This window comes from Phlebotomus papatasi, chromosome 1 (assembly GCF_024763615.1).
Source record: "Phlebotomus papatasi isolate M1 chromosome 1, Ppap_2.1, whole genome shotgun sequence".
Taxonomy (NCBI): domain Eukaryota; kingdom Metazoa; phylum Arthropoda; class Insecta; order Diptera; family Psychodidae; genus Phlebotomus; species Phlebotomus papatasi.
Genome location: NC_077222.1, coordinates 3,464,615 through 3,490,432, shown reverse-complemented (window position 1 = coordinate 3,490,432; position 25,818 = coordinate 3,464,615). Strand labels below are relative to the sequence as shown.

The 25,818-nt window shown below is 36.1% G+C and overlaps 2 protein-coding genes across 3 annotated transcripts in view; one reads left to right on the top strand and one right to left on the bottom strand.

The window, feature by feature from the left end:
* Nucleotides 1-11,198, top strand: LOC129799947 (leukocyte receptor cluster member 8 homolog). The gene is made up of 5 exons (XM_055844257.1): nucleotides 1-156; nucleotides 275-2,085; nucleotides 5,782-5,980; nucleotides 6,072-6,279; nucleotides 9,687-11,198. Exons 2-5 carry the CDS (start codon nucleotides 349-351, stop codon nucleotides 9,853-9,855), a joined length of 2,313 nt encoding a protein of 770 aa, XP_055700232.1. The 5' UTR covers nucleotides 1-156; nucleotides 275-348; the 3' UTR covers nucleotides 9,856-11,198.
* Nucleotides 11,199-13,863: 2,665 nt separating this feature from the next.
* The window catches only part of LOC129799946 (glycerol-3-phosphate acyltransferase 1, mitochondrial), a 41,838-nt gene continuing 29,883 nt past the window's right edge, over nucleotides 13,864-25,818 (bottom strand). For both annotated transcript variants that reach the window (XM_055844256.1, XM_055844255.1), the window contains 3 exons: nucleotides 18,334-20,359; nucleotides 14,363-14,678; nucleotides 13,864-14,302 (listed from right to left, as the gene is read on the bottom strand). In XM_055844256.1, coding sequence (XP_055700231.1) covers nucleotides 14,097-14,302; nucleotides 14,363-14,678; nucleotides 18,334-20,349 — 2,538 coding nt within the window. In that variant the 5' untranslated portion in view covers nucleotides 20,350-20,359 and the 3' untranslated portion in view covers nucleotides 13,864-14,096. The remainder of the gene's footprint in view (nucleotides 14,303-14,362; nucleotides 14,679-18,333; nucleotides 20,360-25,818) is intronic.

Sequence of the window (25,818 nt, the reverse complement as noted above, 5' to 3'; positions counted from 1 at the left end):
TCACAATGTGAGTTTTCAGTGACGCCATTGTTTCAGTGAATTTTTTGTCGTGGGTGAAAATTGATTTTTTCCTACTTAATTAATGGTTTATCTGAAATAAAAGTGTTTAATTGTATGAATTGGGTAGCGTAGAAGTGACAGCGTATGAAATATTCTGTAAGTTGATGGGATTTTGGGGTGAAATTGGCATTTTCACTACGACTCATTTGACCCATTTGTCCGCCATTTTGAATTCCAAAGGGGGCACGCAATAAATTAGGAAATTTTCTTTCAGGCCACTTTTGTCTTCGATTTTTGCGTTGATTTTGATCGCAAGGAAAGGTAAGTTGTAAAGTGTGGAGAGTCGCTATGGCTGATGTATCAGCATCCGGAGCAAATACCGTGGCTCAGAGTCCGGGAGTTTTGTCTGGAAATCTCGGGAATACTTCCGTGCCTCCACCACCGTTGCCCCAGCAGCAGCAGCAAAATCCCGGCTGGCAGATGTACAATTTTCCCAATATGTACAGTGCCACGGGATTTAGTCCTCAGTATGCACAATACTACAATGCCTACTACCAGCACATGCAGGGATACCTGCAGCAGCAGCACTATCAGCAACCCAGTAAGCCTCAGACGGGAACGCCAAATGCACCACCGGGCTTTGGGAATGCTGTAAATGAGGCGGGTGGAGGAAATCTTGGGAATAAGCATCAGGAAGACAATCCACCATTGCCAGCGGGGCCACCGCCACCACCAGCTCCTACATTTTCCAATCCGCGTGCGCCCTATTTCAGTGGGAATCCGCCCCAGCAGCCGTCCAAATTCGGTCCTATTCGGTTCAATATCAATCGCCCCACGAAGCAGAGCCCCTTTCAGGGCCATCTAGCGGCAAATCAACAGAAACAGCAGCAGCAGCAGCATGGACAGCAACCACAATTCAACAATGGACAACAGAAGAAGAAGAGGAAGAAGAACAAAAATAAACAACAATTCAATGATGCTCAAATTCCTCCAGCTCCTCCACCACCAATTATAACACCGGATCTATCCAAGCCTCCGCCACCTCTGCCAGCAGCACCCAAAGCCCCATCTCCTCCGGCCGTGGCTGTGTCCAAGAAATCAACACCAATCCCGCCAAATCCCTTCAATAATCCCACAGATGCCTGGCCAGAGAGTCTCAATAACTACGTCACCCGGTGCTATGCCAAGTGCAAGACGGACTTCGATAAAGATCAAATTGGCATTTGCCTAAAGGGACGGATAACGGCAGCAGCCAATAAGGGTGAATTGTGGACAAAAGATTGGGACAATGAGCCCATTCCCAGTGTTCACAGCGAAAGGAATACATTGCTAGTGCAGAGGCCACCAGTAGCTGGTCTCCTAACGCAATACCAAAAGCCTAGTGGTGCTTCCGGGGCACAGAATCATCATCAATCCAAGAAGGGTATTTCGCAGAGTTTGGGCGCGAGATTGGGTTCAAAGGCCAGCAGCAGAATAAGTCGGTCGCGTTCACGTTCACCACGGAAACGTCGTTCGTCACGCAGTTCCTCCGTCAGTCCACGACGAAAGCGCCGGAGCACGAGCTCAAGCAGTGACGCTTCATCGTCGTACCGGGGCAAGGGCAAAGCACCCAAATTGTCCCTGAGCACAAAGGGGCGCAAGGGTAAAAAGGGTGGATCCCCCAGGAGAAGTGGCGCCCCCTTCTACTCGCAAAATGGCGTGATAGGGGGTGCTGTTGAGGGGGATGTCGAGAGGTTGCAACAGCGTGCAGCCAGATTCAATAAACCGAGCGTACAGTCGAGTGTGGTGAGTGTAGTGAATCCCTTCAATAGGCGCAAGAAGCTTCATATGCCATCGGCCAGTCGGCCTTTTGTCGATGATGCTGAAGATGGGAATCGCTTTGATCTGTCGGATATTCATATTGTGGGCACGTGCAGGGATGTGGAAAAGTCTTTCTTAAGGCTGACCAAGGCTCCGGCACCCAATGAAGTTAGGCCAGTGGATGTCCTCAAGATTTCACTGGCCAGCGTCAAGGCCAAATGGGTGGAGAAGCAAGACTATGTCTATGCGTGTGATCAGCTCAAGTCCATTCGGCAGGATTTAACGGTGAGTCTGCCTTTTTATCCTATTTTCCAATATTTTTTCTATTTTTGCAGCAATTGAAATAGCTTTGGAATTATTCTGATTTATTGTATGTCCACGCATGAAGCATATGCTTCATGGAGCTTAACCCCATTAGACTCAAGAGATGATAACTTTCTCAACTTTTTTTTTTTATTACTTTTAATGAAGAAAATTTTTAATTAAAAAGAAAAATTAAGTCAGAAGATTATACAAATGAAACGCCCTTATTCTGAGAAATATTAGTCAAGAAAACCCGATTCGACGAGACACTTTTTACAGACTGAAAATCAACAACAAAAATATAAACTGAGAAACATAATCAATGATAAGTCTTACATCTAACCTTGGAAAGTCCAACAGAGTCTGATTCGATGTATTTTGTGTTTCTATGAACGATAGGGACAAAAATAGCCCAAAAATTTGATTAATTTTTCGGACAATACCAATGAATAATATTTTTCGCTTTAATGAAAAATATTACGTAAGAGTATTGTAGTTTTTATTGCCAAAAGGGTTTTGATTAAAAAAATTGGAAGTATAAAAAATAAATAAAATCAGTTATGAATTTGAGAATTTAAAAATTTGCCTTTTTTGAGCTTAAATATTTACTACATAGCAAATAGCTAGAGACTTGCAAAAAATATTCTAGATTCCTTCAACCTTCTACTTTACAATTATGTACAGACATAAGAAAAAAATTAACTTTAGGTAGTCAGGAAAAATTATTTTCTTTATGGGACACCGGTGTACCAATCGTCCTTAATGCGAAAATTGTTTAATTCCTTAGAGTTAAGTCATTTTCACAGGAAACACTTTAAAACCCAAAGTGGCATTTTACTCCAATTTTAAGTTTGGAGCTTCATAGTAGAAATTCCATTCAATATTATACTAAAGTGATAACACTAATGTATAGAGAATTCAATTCGCATTCGTTTGGTAGAAAAAAATAGTTATTAACTTTTTTATTATTTAAAAAATTGAGAAAAAAAACAAAAAATGGGCGTAGAATACCAAAATGGCGTAAAATGCCACTTTTTTTATATGGAGTTGGTATTCGAAATGGGCGTTTGAATGGCTTATAATACATAACCTAAAAAATGTTAATATTTTTGAGTTTTGTTACGATTCGAAAAAATCGCAAAAAATACGTGAAAATGTTAAAATAATTATTAAAAATTAAGTAATATAAGACCTAATGGTAATGTAAAAAAAACCAAGTTTGAGCGCGATCGGACGACATGAAATTTTGTTAGGATTATAGTAGGTGAGATTGTTAAGAATCTCACCTAATAAGGTGAAAATTCACTTTTCGCTTTGTTTTTCTTTTTCGATAACCAGTTGGAATTTCACATAAAATTTTCTTAAACAAAAGCACAAACTATACATGAGAATTTGAAAATTTTATAGGAAAATATATAGATATGAGTTCTAAGATTCTTGCCAAATTGCTAGGAAAAGGGAAATTCAATAGAAATTGCCTTTTTGCTACGAAAATCTGTAAAAATTCACTTTGGCATTTGTTGTCAATTTTCATAAAAAATGTATATAAAAATGACAAGAAAAATGGGAATCTATTTATTGAAAAAATAATTTATGAGTCCTAAAACTGCTGTAGAAGTCTTACGGAACGAAAAACTATTGAAAAATTGTCTTTTTTTTGTGGAGAATATCTGCACTGGCATTTTATGCCAGTTTGGTATTTTACGTGATTTTTTAGCTCGGATTTTAAAGTGTTAATAATTTATTTGAAAACAGTTATTTGGGTTAATTGTGAATAATTGTCGATATTACAACAAAAACATTGGGATGAAATTGTGAGCTGGAAGACTCATTCTTTTGAGCTGTCCCAAAATTCAGGATAGGTTTGAGAAAAACCCTTTTGTACAACACTATTTTGATTAATAAGGAATGCAAAAGTACATATCACAAGAAGGGACACGACCTGCTCAGAAGCATAAAATAAAGAAGAAAATATTTTGTCGCATTTCAGAGATTTTTTGCAACCGCAGCGCCGCCAGACGTTTGTCAATTGAATTATGTGTGTCTCTCTATCTCTCTCTCACACTTGAATTTCGCGCGATTTAAGAACTTTCCATTTGAAGTGATAGATATTTACATTTGATTTCTTTATATTTCTGCAAGATTCAAGTAAAAGGGTATGTAGTGAAGAGCGATCCGTCTTCCGACAAATATATCAAGAAGACAATTTCTTTCTATGTGAGCTTTTATTTCTGTTATGCCTTTTTGGCGCAAAATATTTATCATGGCACCGTAAATGAGCGGGATTAGTGTTACCAGTATGGCTATCTGTAATTTCCATTAAAATTATCAAAACAAAATTTCCGATACACGACTTTTAACGAGCACAGGTCTGTTTTATACCCAAGAGAGGATATCTTTCTCAAAACTTTTTTTTATTATTTTTAATGAAGAAAATTTTCAATTAAAAATTAAAGTTAAGTCAGATGATTATAAAAATTATACATCCCTATTCGGAGAAATATTACTGCTAGAACTCAAAGAGAAAGCAGTTATATAATCGACTTTTTTCAACTTAGCATCGTCCTAGAGCTTAAACGGTAAGAGATATCAAGTTCCGATCTTCAATGACCCCCAATAAAAAAAAACGATATCTAGATATTTTTTTTATTTTCCTCTTACCCCTCTCTATCCTCCAAAACCATGTTTTTTGGTTTTCTCGAAAACGGCTCCTACGATTTCTTTTATTTTTGAATATGTTTTAGAGGTGGTCCAGGCGAACATTTCGTTCATGACCTAAAAAAAATCGGCATCTTGAATTTTTGAAAGTCAAAATAGTGATCTCTAGTAGACCTCTATATCGTGAGTTCGAGCATTTTGCAAAGATCTTCAGCCCCTTCTTTATATTAAAGAAGTTTTCAAATTATATCTAAAGAATTTTCACTAAATAGTAACATTCTAGAAAAGACAAGGAGCAAATTTATGTAATTCTCTAGAAAAGATATGAATTTAATGTGGTGTTCTGTCAAAGTTAAAGCGTCTGAAAATGGTTTTGAATTAGGGCATTTACCCTAGGGGAAATTTTCTTTTAAAATGCATTTTTTAAAGAAATTTCTACTAGTGTGTAGAGGCCATTATAGATAAAATTGTTCACCTGGGCCACTCCTAAGTTCGCAAAGTTTTATTGGGCAAGGAAGGGGGGGGGGCTTGTAGGAAAACCGAAGGAAAATCTCTGTAGATTAATTCTTTTTTATAGGGGTCACCGATTATCGAAAATTGATATCTCTTATTGTTTAATCTGTAGCCCAATAACAAGTTGCAATAAAAGCAAATTATGTATACTGCTTCCTATTTGAAGTCGAGACATTAGAACAGGATGCTGTTTCCCGATATTACACAAAACTCTTTTCAGAATGGTTATAATGCGAATTTTTCGTTTCTGATTCCTTCAGATCTGACGTTTTTAGTCTCACAATGATAGTTTTGTTTTAGATATTAAGATTTAGAATGGCTAAACAAAATAGGAAAAATTCATTAATATACCATATGTTCAATGTACATGATCTTTGAAAAATATTCTAACTATTAGAATTATTCCCAGGTCTTAATCTTTACAATCTTCAAATCAATTGAAAAATAATTCAGAGAGGAGGCTACCTTGAATTTCTAATAAGAATTTTTTTTGTATACTTTACACAGGTTCAAGGGATTCGCGATGGTTTTACGGTGGAAGTTTATGAGACACACGCTAGAATAGCAATGGAAAAGGGTGATCATGAGGAATTTAATCAGTGTCAGACGCAATTGAAGATGCTTTATGGTGAGGTTGGGGGTGAAAATTGTTTAGAATTCACCGCATATCGGATACTCTACTACATCTTCACGAAAAACACACTCGGTGAGTAGCAATTATTTTCCCTTTTTCCCTCCTCTTTCCCTCCTGAAGCAGAAATCATCAACTGAAAGGCCATTTTTCTTTTACTTTGCAGACTTGACCACGATATTGAAATCTCTGACAGTGAAAATGCGTGAAAATATATCCGTAGCCCATGCGTTAGAATTAAGAACGTCATGGGCTCTGGGTAACTATTGCAAATTTTTCCAATTATACAAATCCGCTCCCCTTATGGCTGGCTACCTAATTGACTGGTTTGTCGATAGGGAACGCAAGCTGGCACTTAAGAATATTATCAAAGCGTACGTAAAGTTCCTTTTTTTTATATATAATATTTATTCTGTATTTTTTTTGTTGGTATATTTTCTCTTTTTCCAATATTGCCTCTAGCTCTCTATATTTTTTTGGCTCTCATACTCATCATTCTTTCATATCTCTCCAAAACAAAAAGTATAAATTGTTGGGGAGAAAATGCGTGAATGAGATGAGTGAAGATGAATTCATGAAAAATGCTATTTTAAAAGTATCATTTTATGCATGAAATAGGCGATTTTTGGGTGTGAATGAATTTATAGTTCTGACATTTGGAATTTTTTGAGTGGAAATGGGAGACTGATTGATTTCATTTCTCATTGTAACAACTAATATAATTCTGTGATAAAGCAGACTTTTTTTCAGGTTGAATTTTTGGGGTGGCGGAAGAGAGAAACCTTTAATGCAAATTAAAAAAAAAAAATAAATTATAAGATTTGAACGGTTTAAATAGGCAAGTTTCATACTTCCCTGAACTTTAATCTCAATTCAGAAAAATTTATACCTTTTAAAAATTATCCACAACTTCTGTGAATATCTAAAGTTCATAAGTTTGTCACAAGAGGCGCTTCCAGAGGAAATTCACCTCTGTTGAAAATATGAGAAAGTGTCTCTGATGGTATGCTGTACGTGCTAAATTGGTGCGTTGTACGAGCTCAATCAAATGGATGATTTTATTCCAAAAAAGACGAATTATGAATCATTTTGCCAACATCTCTTGCTAAATTCTTGCCATATTTACGCTTGTACACGAATTAATGCAATGGCATCCCCCGCCGTCTTACATTTGGTGATCAATTCCCAGAGAAAAATTAAAAAAAAAAGCAATTCACTTGATAGGATTACAAGGTCACAAGCTGCGGCCAAATTTCTTAGCCTAATTGGATAGTACCATGGCTGCACATTAAAAACGAGTAGAAATATCAAGCGATAATCCTTCTAAAATTAATCAGTTGAAATGTACTTTGTGCAGTCTCATGGATTCATGGTAAGAGCGCCAGTCAGTAATTTGTTAGTGAGATCCCCAGTTTAACTCTCGCTATAAATTCGATTACCGCCCGGTGCAAAAGGACTAAGTGTCTGGAAAAGGACACTTTCTTATCCAATAAAACGTAATAAAAAGCACCATCTTTGCCCAAAAAATCCGGAAGCTGGGAAGAAGCATCCACATTACGGGAAAGGTACTTCTGGGTGGTCTAAGATGAACTGTAAGACTGTGCTTGGCGTCGTTTCCCTGAGCATTTTCGTCCCCAAAGACTTTTTCAGGGAAGCTCGTCCTTATCCTTGCCAAACAGAGTTCAGCGAATCGGAACCTATTCACCTCATGCTTTGTATTGGCTCCGGAATCAATGCTCCTCATTTATGGGGCCAAAGATCAGTCGTAGAATCAGTAATTCTCAACCCACAAATTTAACCCAAATAGGGACAGGGAAAAATTCCTGTTTCCACCCAGGCTTGTACTGAGGGTCTTTCGCTGTCTAGACGAATGCTCTACTAACTGAGCTATGGAGACACTGGCTCTGATTGTCTTTGCCTCTAATCTTAACCAATTGCCATGTGCACTTCATCTCGTAATAAGGCTCGTAGTGGGTCGAAAACAAATTGAAGTGCACATGGCAATTGGTTGAGATCAGTGCCAAAGACTATCAGAGCCAGTACCCCCATAGCTCGATTGGTAGAGCATTCGCCTAGACAGCGAAAGGTCCCCAGTTCAAGCCTGGGTGGAAGCAGGAATTTTTTCCTGTCTCTTTTTGGAGTGTAATTGGTGGAGTTGGGAATCACTGGTTATGATTGTCGCCTCTCTGTGCACAAACTCAAAATTCCTTGGGATTACATTCCTGTTCAATGACTTTCATAATAAAGCCGTAGAATTCTTCTCTTAAACGCGGTTAAAAGTTCATTTTGTTTGCTGAGGAGTCACATTTCAAACGAATATGTGACGACTGGTACGCAATTGAAGTCGTCTAAGCAAATCATCGTCGCTCAAAAAGCACTCCGGTGGACAAACTCTATCCCTTAGCAGGAATTGCTCCACCACGGGTGAGGAGACAAAGCATCTCCAGTAGAGAGATGTCCAAGGTTCTTTCTGAACCAAGGCATCTTCTCCATGGTCACAAAAAAAACCAAGAGCTAGGCTGAAGTCTCGCAGAAGCTTTTGCCACTATGTCAAACCATTTGACCAATCTCCAGAAACCAGACTCAATCTGTGCAAAGAAATATTGCCATCAGATTTTGTCGAACTGAAGGATAGCCTTCCTCCTGGTCGTGACCAAAACTGGAGGACGTGGAAGTCTTTCAATCGCTTGAGAAGCAAGCACCATAGCGTATATCCTAATTTTAAGCAGACGCGAATTTGTCTTACAACTAACTGCACACGAGAAAAAACTCGTAAAAGTTGTTCGTAAATGTTTGTAAATAAATTACTTAAATTTTGAAGCAAATGCTTCAAAAGGAAATCCTGGAAATATGATTTTTTGGAGAGATTTTCTTATTGCTTTAGATGAGAAAGGAAAAAAGACCAGGAATAAGTACAAATTCTGTAATCAAAAGCAACTCAACAAGGTTTTGAAAGCATTTCGTCGTGGTTTCACTTAAACTGTTTGTCTCCAATTAGAAACTTTTCCTTGTCTCCATTTGGATTAATTTGTTTCCAATTGAAACATTTTACGCTCGCGTATTTTTCTTGTATTTAAGAAGTTTTCAAATTATATCTAAAGAATTTTCACTAAACAGTAACATTCTAGAAGAGTCAAGGAGCAAATTTATGTAATTCTCTTCAGAAAAAAATATGAACTTAATGTGTTGAATCTTCTGTCAAAGTTAAAGCGTCTGGAAATGGTTTCGCAAGTTTCCAGTGGGAATTCACAAACATTTTCAAACAACTACGAAATATATTTTTTCCATTTTTGAGGTTAGTTGGATGGCAAGTTCGCGTCTTTGCTTAGGGAATGTGTCTCGGATTAAGGGGAAATGGTGTTTTGTACGAGATATTTCAGACAGAAAATCGTCTTAAATTAAATTGATTAATTTTAATTTAATAACCATAGGTTTTTCTCTTCCTAAACCCCATTTCTTTACATCGTGATGCCTTATTTAAAAAAAAAAAGAATACTTTTTTCTTTCTGTGGACTTGAGAGAAAAAAATGAAAAACAATTCAGCAATTTTCCTATTGTTGTAAATTTATATTTTTTTGTTTGTAATAATATGCAATTTTGTTTATTCTCTCTCTTGATGCCATCTTCTACTTCTACTTCTCCTTCACAAATAAAATCCAAAAAAAAAAATTATCCTTGCAAATGTGAATCATGCGCACACACAAAAATACCGACCGTTGGGGTAATTCGCTGATGGGTGTTGTACGATTTCGAAAAAAAAAACAAATAAATAAATAAATAGCTATCGGATAAATATTCCTGTGGAATATATCGCTAAAACGCTGGCTTTTGAGAATACAACAAAATGCACGGAGTGGCTGGAACCATTTGAACTCACCTTCGTGATAAGTGATGGGGTCAAGTCGCAAATTGACTGCAAGAATAGCATGAATGTCGTTGGAAATATCTAAGAAAAAAAAGGAAAAGAGAGTTAGGAAGAGGAGTTAGAGATTCGTCATCTCTGGGAGATGGAAAGAAAATGAGGGAAAATTAATGTTAAATAAATAATGCTGCAAGGCGGGAAGATTTTAATTGGAGGATTTGGAAGAGAGGGCAGAGGAGAGGATTGGGAGATGCTGGAGCTGCTTCAGCGCGGGAAGCAACGGTGGATGGAGACAAACGCGCGTTCAAGGACAATTTAATTCACATTTATAGAAAGAACATTGAAAGAAAAATGCATTTTGCAAAAGAGTGTGCGTGGACTAATTTTTAGAGACTCTAATTTTTAAAAATAAAAAGTGTTAAGTGCGGAAGAATAAGAAAAAAAAACAAAGGACAAAGACTTTAAAAAATAGCGCGAGTGATAAAAAGGGACTTGGATTTAAAATTATCTATTTAAATAATAAAAACAAAAGTATCTCTGATTTTAAACTAAAAAAAACCAATAAAATAATTGTGATATAAATAATACCAGAGACACTAAATATTAAAAAAAAAATATAAGAGAAAATATTTCCCCAAGAAAATTGGAAAAAATAATCTCTCTGGATGGCGATCAAGATTTAAGCTAGTTTTTAAGGCAAAAAAAACCACACAACAAAGATATTTTTTATGTTATAAATTTCCAGGTTTCTCCTAAAGTTTCTTTTTACAAAAAAACATACAAAAGATATAATTAATGAATTTCCGGAGACAGAGAGAGAGAAACAGATGACATCCAATTAATCCAATGGGGAATTTGCTGTGTATACAAATTCAAATCAACAATATTTTTCCATCCCCAGCGAATCTTCCTTAAAAAATAATTCCAAAATCCCAATGAAATCCTTCTTGAGCAACTCTATGAACAATCCTTTCTTTTCTCACAAAATGCCTTCCTTCGTATTTTCCAATTGATCTGCTTTTGAATGCGGAGAAGTGGGAATTGAAGGAAGGATTCCTGTCTCAAGATTATCCTCAAAAAAAAAAAATTTTGGTGTGCCACTCTGCAGACATCCGTCGAAGGAGATTTGTACATTATTAAAACAAAAACAATTTAATCTCTTTGTTCAATTTGACAATTAATTCCCTCTAATATTTTTTTATCTCTTGTTTTTGGTCCAAAGAACATTTTTTTGAGCTATAAAAAACAAGAATTTTCCTGAGATTATTATTTGCATTTCTTTGCCGATAAACATTTTTTTTAAATTCTTTTGTTGAATGAAACTATAATTTTTTTTAAGTTATTTATTTGGGAGGGAAATGAACAAAGAGATTTCTCTGTGTAAATATTGCGTTGAAAAAAGGATAAATAAATAATTAATAATATTAAAAAGAAGCAAAAGTCTTTTAGAAATCAACCCAGAATGTCTCAGTCTTCTCAAATTGTTTTCTGACCATGGATCCTTGGAAGTCTTGGTGTTTACAAGTGAAATCATCGACTAGACTTGACATTTGTCGCATTTCTAGTAAAGCGATTCTGTAGCAGCATGACATTATCATATGACAATGTCAAACAGATTTTTATATGCGATAAATTTGAGGAAAACTTAAAAAACACGACTCATATCAATTAATGAGTGGTTCGCAGAGTTCCTTGCTATACCTATTCTATTGTTTATTGGCATTTAATGTTTTCCTATGCTCCCGAATTTATTGCCAAAATTTGTCATATGACATTGTCATATTGTTACAGAATTGCCTTACAGGATAATCATTTTAATTTTCTCTTTATTTTACTTAAAAAGCTCATTTTTTATTCTCTGATAAGAACATTGAAACTTTTACTTCAAAATATATTTTTTCGCAAATGAGCAAAGTTTACTATACATACCTTTAATTTCAAGTGATGAGTAATCTTTGTGGAATAATGAGAATGGGATCAACTCATATATGAGTTAGTTTCACAAAAATTCCAACAGTAAGTAAAATATCATGAGTTCTACTTCTAAGTAGAGTAGGAATCACAAGTTTGTTACGGTGATCATTTCTAGTGAGAGGCTTTAACCCTTTAAGGACGAGAAGGTCAAAAAACGGGGGTCAGAAAAAAACACTTTCCGACTTTTTAGTGCGAAGCATAACTTTAGAACATCGTAGGAAAAATTTCATTTTTGGGTCACCGGTGACCCAATCGTCCTTAAAGGGTTAAAAAAAAAACGATTAGTGTAAAGTGCACTACATTTGGACGACCCGAGCGCTTAAAAATCCCAAAAACGAAAAGACTATTGATCCTAAAAAAAAATTGTACTCGATAGAGCGAAAAAGTAACTTGGCTTGTATGTTTAACCCTTTAAGGACGATTGAAACACCGGTGTCCCATAAAGAAAATAATTTTTCCTGACTTACCTAAAGCTATTTTTTTCTTATGTCTCTACATCTACATAATTGCAAAGTAGAAGGTTGAAAGAATCTAGGATATTTTTTGCAAGTCTCCACCTATTTGCTATATGATAAATATTTAAGCTCAAAAATGACGAATATTTAAATTCTCATATTGAAAATTTATTTTTATTATTTTTTATACTTATACAATTTTTTTAAGCAAAACCATTTTGTAAAAGGAAACTACAATACTCAAACATAATTATTTTTCGTCAGAGTGAAAATTATCAGACATTGGTATCGTCAGAAAAATTACTTAAATTTTTGGGCTATTTTTGTCCCTATCGTTTATAGAGACAAAATATACACTAAATCAGAATCTATTTGCTTTTCGAAGCAAATGCAGCAAGTGATTGAAAAGTATAAAATGTAATTTTGGTAAGAAACCACTTGACCCATTGAATGTCCCTTTTACAGATCTGCATTGAGAAAAACAGAGAGTTCCGCTTTGAGAGGCAACGAACTGATAACGACGTTCATATTAATTGCCTACTATTGGGAGCTAATTTATAAAATAATTTTTGAGTTGCCTCTGAATGTATGCAATTTTTTCAAATGGTAAATTTAAAATGCGTTTATCAACCGCTGGCTCTGAAAACATGCCAAAAAATGGCGCCTAAAACATTTTGCATACATCACGGCGTTTCTGTATCTTATTTTAAAAAAAAATCTCCTGCAGATATGCAATTGTGCTGTATGACTTAGATCAGGCAGTGTATTCGTGGGTGTTTTTCAGTCTCAAAAAATGTCACTCAAAACGGAACTCTATGTATTTTGCTGTTTCCCATTTTAAAAGCCTATGCACACTACGAGTAATCTTTAAAAAAAAAATAAATTATCCTATCATTATATTGTATTAAAAAACTTTTAAGGGTCGTTTTTTTTTACGAAAATCGCTTCTAGTGTGTAGTGGCAATAAAGAATAAATTTTTAAAGTATAGAGGGTCCTGGGATTATACACAGAAAATTATGCATGTTTGTCTAACAATTGGAACTAATTTATGAAATACCCTTCTATGCACATTTTTTACGCAATAAATTCCAAAATAAATTTTATGATCAGTTAACATTGAATATAGTCAAGTGTGCTAATCCGGGCACTTCGCTATCTGGATCGTTTATGACTAATTCACTGAATGAAACAGTGAATACTTCTATCGACTTAGAAGTAAAACAGAATTTCATCAGTCCAAAAACAAGCGTTTAAGTAGCACTCTTCGGAAAACGATCCAGTTACCCCAACTTACTATATGCATAGAAAAATTTGTTCCAAAAATGTTTTGCATACTTTACGGCGTTTTTGTAAATTATTCGTAAGAAATCTGAGCGAATGTAAAATTTCTGGGTGCTTCATTTCGCGCAGCTTTGATTCTGAAAATATGCATAATCCTGGGTCCTCCGATTTTTTTAAATTAAAATTGCCCAAGGAGAGTTGTCATAACAGATGAAAAGCAAAAAAAAAACACGACAAATTTTAATTTGAAGCACCTCAAGCATCTCAAATATCTTTATAAAATTGGTTACAAGAGACAAAATTGAAAAATTATCGAATTTTATTTATTTCTGGTTTTTCTCAAACAACTTACGCAACCCAGAAGAAGAATAAAATACGCCCTTAATTTTTTCATTTATATCATTAATTTATTTTTTTATATTTTCACTGCAAAAACACCTTTTTGTACACTAATCTTTCTTGATTTCAAAAATTTCAATGTGAAGGATTTTATGTTGATGATTTTTTGGGTAAAAGATGAAAAGAGGGGAAGAAAGGGGAAAAGAAAAAGGCATGTGAAATGAGGAAATAAACTAAATGCATTGAATTGCAAGAGAAATTTTCAGGTCAACGATTTGTTCACGGTCGATCGGAGTCAAAACTGAAATGGTGGATGCAATTGAATGCCTGTATCCTGTGGTAGACCTCCTCAATTCCAGCCGATGAATTGTAATGGTGGGTCAGGGACAGAAGTCTCACTCCTCCGGCACATTCAACCTGAACCACTGACCATTTCTCCAGTAGCTTCAGGCAATTCTTGATCATCTCCACTGACACAGATTCCCCTGGAAAAACATTAATGTTTAGTGCGCCGTTCTCTTTTTGGGGACAAGAGAAAAACTCACCAAATTCACATTCTTGGTTGTCAAACTTCTGCCTGATCTCTGCAATGGCTCCCTTGATGAATTCAATCTCGAGCTGAGCATTTCCCAGTAACCGATGCAGGTAGTCGACGACTGTGAGGTAAGTTCGAGCGATTGGCGCGAGAATTGCTATGGAATTGATATGATGATGCCTCTGACTCATATTAATCACAACCACATTGTCATCTCTGAACGGTGCACACTGCACAAATTCCTCCTCATCCGAATCAATGTCATTGTTCAGCAGAAGTCTCCTGTGCATCCGCTTTGCATCGAGTTCAGCCTCTGTGTGGATTTTCTGCACAAAAAAAAAAAACCATCAAAAGGTAAGTTTCTGCGTTAAAAAGAAAATTACTGATAAAGATAAAATTTACTTATGAAATGTGATTTTCAATTGAGCCAAACCCGAGCTTTAAGGAATTCTCGAATTCAAGGTCTAAATATTAAATAGATTCAGGCTGATCCTTGAGAATATTTAGCCTGTTCAGGATTAAGTAAGCGAAATTTAGGGAAAGGACCTGTGCGACAATCCTCTTAAATCTTTCGCGTCATTAGGGTCATATATGACCCGGGGAAAAAACAATTTTGTTTGACTATTTATATTAATTGAAATCTATCGGTTTGTGCACGACATCATAATAGAAGGATATAAGATTCTTGGCTAATTTTCTCAAGACTCCAGATATTCAGGAAAAGAAAATATTTGAAATCAAAAATTACTAATTTCGAACTTTGTGAAATGACTTTTCTTTTTTAACATTTTTTATATTAATTTATTTTTTTCAGCAAAAAGTTCTTTAGAAATACAAAATAGAATATCCAAAGATTGTATATTGCATATTTTGATATAATAAACTACTCTCAATTTTCCAGAAAAGCGTCTAAAATTTTCCGGGTCATATATGACCCTATTGTCCGCAAGGGAAAAGTTTATGAAAGTGTTTTCGTACTAACAATGTAATTGGGACAGTTGGGACATTGCTTTTCTTTGTGAAATCCAGAAGGAAAATATCTTGCTGCTGGACATTTCATCTTATATCTGATGAATTATAACATATTTTGCAATATTTTAGAGTATTCTGCAAGCGTTTCATATTGTGCAATTGTATTGTGTGTGAATAAATATGTGGATTAGTTTATTTTTGCCAAATACCACTCAAAATATTGTGACAGAGACTGTTCAAGGGATTACCAGGAAGATTCCTTGAACACCAGGAGTACAGTGTTCATCAAGACAATCGAGTTTGCCATGGTTTTGGCCAAATTAGTAACTTCAAGCAAAAAAAACTCTTAAAAAGCCCGTGATATAGATTTTGATAATGGTATGTACACTTCCCTTGAGGACAATAGGGTCATATATGACCCGGAGTTTTTCCGAGTTTTCACGCAATGGAAAATTTTTTCTTCTCTGAACTATTATATTTGATCATAAAGCATTAGGAAAAACTCAATGGCGTGGGAAAAACTCAAACTGAATGGCGTTCCCCAACTTCAGCTCTAAATCGAATTTGCATACATTCCGAGTTAGCTCATGTTAAGAATCTCACCCACATAAGCCGGTTAGGATTATCTGTCCCTTATACTGGACGAGCTATTTTTTGGAACAAATTCGTTACTAATATTGGGTATCTTTTTGTTTCTTCTAGAAGATACAAATTTATTCCAAAAAGTTTCGGTGTCCTTTGGAACAAATTTGTTACTAATATTATCTTTTTGAGTCTCGTAAAATGAACAAAATTGTGGCAAAAATTGTGGTGTCCGTAGACGAGCTAATTTTTGGAACAAATATGTGCCGAAATTTTTTACCGTGTACATCTGCATATCATCATCATAAAGATGATAAGAGCATTCGAGGAGAACTGACGGGAGATAATTAATGAAGAGTGAAAATAGGAGTGGACCAAGGAGAGTGGAGAGAACCATATGCCACATGTCTTACGATAATTTGGATGATATTTTGCCCCATATGCCCGATTGAGAGAGTTTACTGTATTCAGTTTGTCCGATTTTCCAGCTCCTTTTGTTCGACTTTTCAATTTTTGTCCGACTTTTGAGAATGAGAAACTCATGAACCGAAAAAAGGAAAAATATATGACCTTAAAATTGCATTCAAATTTGTGCTTTTCTTAAGTGTCCGACTTTCCAAATTCTACCCTAAATTAGTTAGAATTGATTTTCCCTATAGCCAACGGTCGCCGCGATTCCACTGGATTTCCAGCAGCCTTTTCTGCCATGTCCGCTGATTTTACCGCTAAAAATCCGCGTGGAGTTCCCTGGATTGTTACCGCTCAAAATCCGCGTAAGTTTCCGAGATGGAATTTGACGCTAAATTTCTTCCTAGCGTTCCATGGACTTTCGTGGAACTCTGTATAGGGCCGTCTAATAAGAAATATCCACGAGTTTCCATGGACTTTTCTCTGATGAATATTTCCACGGCTTTTCCTTCGGATTATTAGCGGATAATCGGCAGTCAGCCCTTTAAAAATTGGGAAAAATCCTCTTTATTTCCACGAAAATCTCCGTAGAAATTTTCATGCAACGGCCTTAGTGGCTTCCGTGGTTTAATATTACGGAATTCCACGACTTTTCCAGTGGATTTTTAAGTATATTTTTCTTCAAAATAATTCCAAAAATTGATTAAAAATGGCGTGGAATTTTCATAGAGAATTTCCACAAAAAAAAACATCCACAAATATGGACGATCAGTGCCAATTGGCAGCTTAGAACTTGGAGAGTGTTCATCTATCAGACGAACACTCAGTTGTTCTACTTTTGAATTGAAAATATTGCTACCATATCGTTCATTTGAGTATGTCTAGCTTGCAAGAATTATAGCGTTAGGCCGAAAAATAATTGCGGAATTCTCGCGTTCACTTCCATGGAATCTTGGCCGGAAAGATATCAGAAAATATACTCGGAATTTTCAATGGAAACTTTGTTTCAATTTCCATAGAATGTTCTTAGATAATTGCAAGAAAATACTTCGGATTTTTTTTCAAGGAAATCCACGCGAAAAAAGCTCCGCAGAATTCCAAACGGAATATTACCCTTTATTTCCCCGGAAGCTCACGTGGAAAAATAGGAGATAAATTCCATAGATTTTTCCATTACTGTGAAACTTTGCGGCCGATCGGCTACAGGGTAGGTGGTCATTGCCGTCTTAGCGTCGTTTGTAACCTCCAGAAAGAATTTCTTTTGAGATTATGTCGAACATAACCTTCAAAAGGGTATTTTAAATTTCAAAATTCACTGAATGTTCAGTAGATGAACAGATATTAGAATTATTAACATATAATACTACGAATGTAATGCTATATAATATCATATGCAGGGGCATATGTTTCTAGCGTGCCGGAAAAACTTTGGAGTTTATCCGGTGTTTTCTGTCATTGTGGAATGAATTAGCAATAAATATAAATACAAAATAAAAGGCAATTTAATATGAAATGGGCAACCGAAAACCTCAAATTGGCAACCTACGTAGTTTCGGAGATATCTCGTGAAATGTGTACGAAAACAGCGAAAATTTTATACTAAAACTGGTCGCATTTTTCAGAGCTAATGTTACCCTCCTGATCATATGTATTAAGAGTATAATAAAATTTAGTAGTAATAAGATTTATATTGCAAGATCAAGAAATAAAGCATAAGGCATAAGACCAAAATATATATTGTGATATTAATTAACGGCTAGTTTATATGAATGTAAACAGTATAAATTCCGGCAATATCTAAGATTTCCCCACAATTTTCCCAATATTTCCAGTTTCCCCTCAATAATCAAATTGTTAGTGTAAGCAAAATTTGTGTATAAAAGGTGATCGATTTTTGGCAATAAATCAGTTCAACCGACCAAGAACTCCAAGTCTTTACTTGCGTTTACACTGAATATTTGCAAGAAATGGAGTAAATGAGATATGGAAATCATGGATAGAATCATCTAGGACACTTACCTTTGGAATACTTATCAGATCTCTATCTTGCATCTTCTGGAGTGTCTCATGGAGGAGAGAATGCAGATCCTGGCACGGTTTGTTCAATATGAATTCATAACGGAGGATATCACAGAATCTGTGGCACAGTTCCAGCAGTTCCTCTTCAAGCACTGTCACCTTCTCTTCCAATCCCATCTCCTTGTCCGGAAGCAGAGCATATATCGCTGCCGTCACTACCGATTCCAAGGCATAGAAGGGCATTAGAGTGTTGGCATAGTAGGCCAATTCTAGCATGGCCGGAACCGTGTTGATTGGCTTTATGAACATTTCGCCATTGATTTTGTCCAGGGTGATCAGTTGCTTGCCCAGAAGAGTCACCACGTACTCAATAATCGCTTCTGAATCTCCCGTGAAGCCCATATCCTTCAGCCCGTGCAGATTGTCCCGGAGACGATCGAGAGCTCTGGCCAGAACACTTATTGTGACTCCACGACGGAATTGGGTGAGCAGGAGGAATGTTACGGCATTTGTGGACATTACACTCGTTGCACTGGCACAATCATAGACAACATGACGAGCTATGCTGTCCACCAATCCTCGGTGATCCTCCTGAACGATGTCAGTGCCATAGAGGGATGTTGAGGATTTCGTTTGTTGCAGGAGTCTGTCTCCGGGTTCCGTTCGAGGCAATTCTCGTTCCTGTGTTCGCTTGAAGGCCTCCACGAGTTCCCGGAGGGAGAATGGTTCATTGAAATCAATCCTCATGAGGCCGTAATTCGATTTGACCGCCTTCCAGATGGCCGAAATGGCTGATGTGAAAGTTTCCGGTGGTTTTCTCTGACCCAAATGCTCCGCCACGAAATTTCCATCCACCAGACGCTCATAGTTCACAGAAACTGGCACAAGGAGCACATCCGGAACTGCCTTTTCCATAAAAGCCTCCACAACGACCGACAAAATTCCACTCTTCGGAATACACGGTTTTCCCGTTCTCGTCCTTCCGCCCTCAATGAAAAATTCCGCATTGTGTCCGGCCGTCAGGCAATGCTGCAGATACGAATGCAGAATTGCCCTATAGACAATATCCTTCTTCCCTGTAATCGGGTCAATTTTGCGTTTGATGTAGAATGCTCCTAAGCCTCTCAGAGCTTCCCCAAAAAATGGTATCCTCAAATTATTTCCCGCCGCAATCACAGGAACCTTCAAATCATTGTTCAACAGCATAAAAGTCACCAAAACATAATCCAAATGGCTTCTGTGCAGTGGCAAAAAAATCAATGGAGTCCCCGGAGAACGACTCGAGGCAGCTTTAAGCATTTCAATCTGTGCCGGATGGGCAACGGCTCCGGTCAGGAAGCACGGTAGAATCTTGTAAACCAACCACGATGTGATCTGCAGAAGGACATTGGAGAGTTTCGATCTCATGTCCAGCATGACTTTCTTCGCACGCTTATTGTGCCTCTCCAGCATTTCCGTGTAGGTTTCTGTGTCATTGAATGGCCTTCCCTGGGCTTCAGCTGCCTGACGTTCCTCCCTCACCGACTGCACAGCCGCCTGATCAATAGCACTCCGAACACGTTCATCCTCCAGCACTTTCGGAGACACTTCCGGAAACACGTACTTCTTCACGCGCAGACACTGGGCCAGGATGGGAAACCACGTAGCCCAATCCAAGTAACTCTGATTCGGGCCCTGATTTGCATGCTGAGTCGTACGCAGGACATCTATCACATCCCGTCGACGCTCATGCGGATCCAGCTGAATCTCCGATCCGGGAACACAGTAGCGACAAGCCAATCCCTGGGGAACACGATGGGGTGGGGTTGGAACTTGCATGGCTGATTCCTTGATCTCATACAAACTCGTTTCGCGTGTACGTTTGTCCGTTTCCACCTCCTGGGCACGCTTCCGGCGCTGCTGTTCCCCAAAACGCCGCAGAAAGTCAAAGGTCGGACGTTCCTCGACTCTCTGACCACCATCGCCCCAGCCGAAGGCATATGCCTCCTGCAGACGCATCGAAATCACATCCACCATGTCACCAGTCCTGGAACAAAAGGAGAAAAGGCATCTCTCAATTCCTGGGACTTTTCATTCGGATCGATTGAAATGGGAAGGCCAGTATCGGTAATTAGGTGATTATACCGGAGATTCTCTACACTGAGAAAAAAACAGGGGTGCGATTAACTTTTTTTTCCTCATAACTAAAACTTTTTAGGTGCAAAAATATATCTTTTTTAATGTTAATTTTACACATTTTTAATGGTAAAATTAACCCTCTAATTTGTGAAGACCGCCTCCAGGCGGTCTTCACAAAAATCACATTTACAGCGACAATAAAGGTTTTATTTATTTAAAAGTGCTATAGTGTCCTCGGTAATAGTCTTATAAACATCTCTTTGAACTCATTTTGACTCTTCGTTTGGTTGCTATTCCCAGTTTTGTGTGACAGGTTAGAGAAAAAGCAACTAAAAATATTAGTGCAAAAAAACTCATTTTCAATTTCCATAAAAATACCGATTTAAAGTTATCTGACTAAAATAAATTTATTTTTTACTGAAAGATATGTCATTCTACTTTGTATATTTTATTTAAAAAATTTGAAAAAACTAAAAATGTGAATTTTAGAAGCAAAAAGAGTTTCAAAAAATTTTTATATTTTCTCACCTAGCGCCTAAAGTAAAAGAAATAATGAAGAATGGATGATTTTTTCGACTTTATTGGATCATAATTAACCTAGAAAACATTGTTTTAGAACTTTTTTTCGCATATTAAAGAAAACACCGTTAGAGGGTTAACATGAAAGAAGGGTAACTTTAACCCATAACACACCTAAAAAGGGTAATATTTACACCGATTTTGGATCTGCAGGGTAAAATTAACATTTCCGGAATGTTATTTTAACTTTTACGGATTTCTCTCAGTGATTTACAATAGAATACAGAAAGAGAAAGAAAAAAATTCCTTTGTAGTCTCTTTTTCTTTTTATCCATTCGAGACAGTGAGAAAATCTCAAAATTCTTAATGATATTCTGTTGAAAAGTAACCATACTGCACCCCTGACACTTACAAAATTGTGTGAAAACGTTCGAAAATAAAATTAATTGGAAAATAATGTTCATAATAAAAACCCAAATAGATATCTTGACTTCAATGTTAGCTAATAATTAATAATTTTCTTTATTAAAGAGGAAAAATATTCAACACAGTAACAAAACGTGTAAAATTTTACTACTATAATAGTGCAAAATCGACTATTTTAGTTGTTTAATTTAAAAAATATTTTAAAAATGCACAACATTTTGGTAATTTATTGTCACGTGATTAAAAATTACCACAATTATAGTTGAAAAATTTTCAACAATATTGTTTAATTTGAAAATGTGTAAAATTTTAACACTATAATAGAATGGTGCTTCTTAAGCAATGGTTACTTTAGCGGTTTTATTCACTGTAGGCAGTTTGTAGCCATCAGGATTTTGTCGAATTCGACGTGTAGTGATTCGTACTTCAATATCCTACCGGTATTTGAGAAGTTTTATAAGTAAAAGTTACCGCTTTGTAATAAATTTGTTTCAATTCCATATCCGATAACATGGTATTACCTTTGAAAGTACAGTATTTTCGTTCTTAGGAGTCCTTTTTCTTGAAAAATTGATAAATAATGTTTCCCGAATGACTCATCCTCTTCGTAATAACTTCCATTTTACGCTAATTTCCCTAAAGACCTTGATTAAGCCGTTTTCATTACATAAAAGCTTATGGCCGCTATCAGTCACAAATTCTAGTTTTAAAATAAAATTTTCCTACTGTTGAAAGGTTTTAATTTGAAGAAAAAGACAGATTTGATCCTTTTATTGTCAATATAAACAATTTCTTATTAAAGAACGGTTCTAGAAACATTAAAAAATAAAAAGGGACAGATAATCCTAACCGGCTTATGTAGGTGAGATTCTTAACGTGAGCTAACTCGGAGTGCATGCAAATTCGATTTAGAGCTGAAATTGTGAGTCGCCATTCAGTTATCTTGAATCAAATTCGTGAAATTATACAAATTTTGTATTTAAACCAAAATATCAAGGATTTGGATGAACTGACAGAAAAGTGATATATGGGTGAAATGTAGACCAGAATGTACTCTATAATTTTCCCATAGAACATGATCTCATCGATTAATTAGAAGCCGTGATAATCGAGGTTGTTTCTTTCTCAACTCGTTTTTTCATCCAGAGTGCCCCAAGTAGTCATTTGTTGAACTTCAACTATATCAAAGAATTGTTGTATTTTGTGAGACTTTCCATTCAAAATCCTATCTTAAGTGTTTTGGTGGAGTAGAGGCAGTCAAATTGGCATCTGAGTGGTTTCAAAGCGTTATTATGGAAAAAATCAATTTTTTCACACTTAAACAGCAAAATCGGAGTGATAGCGTAGTCTGAGCGGAAAATGATGTATGGACGAAATATAGAGACAAATGTGCTCTACAATTATGTCGAAGTAATCATCAAAATCGGTTCAGCGACAGTCGAGATAATTGAGGTTATGTGATATTGAAATTGGTTTTTCGACTGTGGCGCCCCTGGTGTTGGTCCCACGAAGTTTAAGTGTTCTAAAAAGTTGTAGCATTTGGTGAGATCTTTCGTTTAAGCCCTCACTCATCAAAATCGGTCACATAGAACCGGAGATATGATTTTTTGAATTTCGTGAACTTTGACCCCTCATATCTCCGGTTCTATTGAAACCACAGCGCACATACGCACCATTTTGGAAACGTCCTAGACTGGACTACTACATACTAAAATTTCATTAACTTGCACAATGCCGTTTTTGAGAAAAGTGACTTTGAATTTCGATGAATTTTGACGCTATCACAGCGCCACCTGTGGTGACTTTTTGAACTTCCATCTGAAAGTGCTCATCGAGACGAAACCAAAAAGGTAAAATTTAGGTCGCTATGTTAATTAGAACCGGAGATAGAGGCCGGTCAATGTTCGAACTTTGACCCCTTATAGCTCGGATCAGGGGTTATGGATCGACTTAAGGTTTTTTTTGTTTGATAGGTATAATCAACGGCTACAACATACTAAAATTTCAGCCCGATGCACAATGGAATTTTTGAGTTATTTAACTTATAAGATTTAAAAATTTTCTTTTTAATAATAGCGCCCCTAGCGGTGGTTTTATGAACTTGCGATGTTAGAAGAGGAAGTGGAATTTCACGAGAGCTTTCCAAAAAGCCCTCACTTTTTAAATTCTGATAATTAGAACCGGAGTTATGGCCATTTTAAGAATTTCTTTTTGGACCCTTATAGCTCGGGTCAGGGGGGTCGGGGGATCTTAAGTTTGGTGTTGATGGAAAGGTCTAAGGCCCAGCTATAACATACTAAAATTTGAGTCCGCTGAATGCCATAGGGGCGGAGCTATTGAGAAAACAAAAAAAGGGGGGTCTTCAAAATGGCGGAAGGAGGGGTGGGGGGTGGGGGGTCAATGCACCAAGTTGCAATTTTCATGCGATATATAACCTTTGCCGAAAACCGCAAGTCGATATCTTTTTTAGTTTAGGAGCTATTAAGCTCCAAAGAGCGGCCGGCCAGCCGGCCGGCCGGGAACGTAAAATAGCCACATATATATTCGTGATCAGGAAGTGGCGAAACACATTTTGGCCAAGTTTGAGGTCGATCGGAGGACATGAAATTTTGTTAGGATTATAGTAGGTGAGATTGTTAAGAATCTCACCTAATACCTATTTGAATTTCGCACTTTTCATACCACAAAATTGAATTAACGGCCAGTGTGCATTAGGGTGTGTCAAAATAAAAAAAATTTTTTAGATCTTTTTGGCCCAGGTGGAAAAATGTTCTATATGATGAGACAATTAAATGCTTCTTAGACATGAAAAATATCGGACGTTGTTTAGAGGTGCTCCAAGGCCACTTTAGGTACAGTGAAAATCACCAAAAATTCATAAATTCGCCCGGAATAAATTTCTCTACGGAAAACTACTGAGAATTTTATCTCAATATTTTAGTGGAATATTGCTAATTTAGTAGACAATGTTTTTGCAAAATTTCATTGAGATCGGATAAGAAATAGATTTTTAAAAAAACAATTGGTAAGTTCAAAACTTTAAGAAATAAGAATGTGCCAACTCACATATTCGCTAATAATTCATCTTCTAGTGATCAGAAGTTAATTAATGATAGCTCATTGGAAAGGTAATGAGTTGTACTACAATGTTTGTAAACATACCAAGTTTGGAAAATCACCGCAAGGTGGCTCAAACATGAAATGTCAGTAAAATTTGCCAAAATTTTACCCTAGAGTTGGTAACTTGAAAATTCATCTATAGAATACTTTAAAAAAATATTGAAGTACTGTTTTTTGCTGATCGTAAAGGATACGTAGGATTACTTATTATCTATATGATCCCACGTTCGGACCACTATAAATGCATGATTTGTGTGATAGAGGCTTCCTACAAAAATACAAACACTCTAGCTTAGAGCAAAATTCATTGGAAATTGTCTAGAGCGCACTGAAAATGTAACTCTATGGAAACTCTATCAAGTGAAATTCTTCAGGGGGCCACCTTGATTAGAATCAAGCGTCAATTTGATCTTTAACATCTACTTATTAAGCACAAAGGAAATTTCTTGAGGACATAGGACGTTCCAAACATTTTATTTTCTTTTTTTTCCTCACTTTTTAAATTGATCTAAAAAGTAACAAAAAATGTCCTAATGTTTTCTTATGTTTTCAGACATAAGAAAAAGATACAGCGCTGTTTAAAAGTGGTACAATGGATTTTAAATTGGTTAAAAATTAAGAAAAATAAGTACGATTGTCAAGAAATCAATTTCTATACTGAAACTCAAATAAAATATTTAAGAAGTCTCTTTTTCTTCTTGTAAGGAACACATAGTAATGCATTTCGTTTGTCTACGAACTCCTGCTCTGATTATATAAAAGGTTCCATTTCAGTGATAAAGGCATGGATAGAGTCACCGGAGTTACCTTAAATATAAAAATTGAAATCTGTCTTATCCCTTTTAGAGAAATTTTGTTTTCCACTTTACTTCAAGATATTTAAAAATAAATGCCTTAATTTCTAATTCTTTTACAGTGCTATTACACAAGGCTTTCCACAATTTAACTTTACATTAAATTTTGAGCATTAAGATGTTACAATGATAATGATTTTACAATTTAATTGTTTTTACAATGGCCTAAAACGCAAAATCCTTTCCTCCTAAGATCTGTCCTTGACAAATTTCTTTTAACCCCCAAAAGAAATCTTCATGTAAATTTTTTACGAAGCTTTTTTTTAATTTACCCAAGTGGCAAAATATTTTTCTTTTATTTTTCTTGACCCGGTCTTTACATCGTCCTAAAACACAATGTCCTTTCATCCTAAGACATATAATAATGATAAATTTTTTCTAGCCCCCGCAAGACGTTTTCAAGTAAATTTTTTACGAAGTTTTGTTTTTAATTTACCCAAGAAGGAAA

Coding starts and splice junctions, on each gene's coding strand:
- LOC129799947 (XM_055844257.1), top strand. CDS start 349: ATGGCTGATGTATCAGCATCCGGAGCAAATACCGTGGCTCAGAGTCCG. Junction 2,086..5,781: donor CCATTCGGCAGGATTTAACG/GTGAGTCTGCCT, acceptor TACTTTACACAG/GTTCAAGGGATTCGCGATGG. Junction 6,280..9,686: donor CTTAAGAATATTATCAAAGC/GTACGTAAAGTT, acceptor ATAAATAAATAG/CTATCGGATAAATATTCCTG.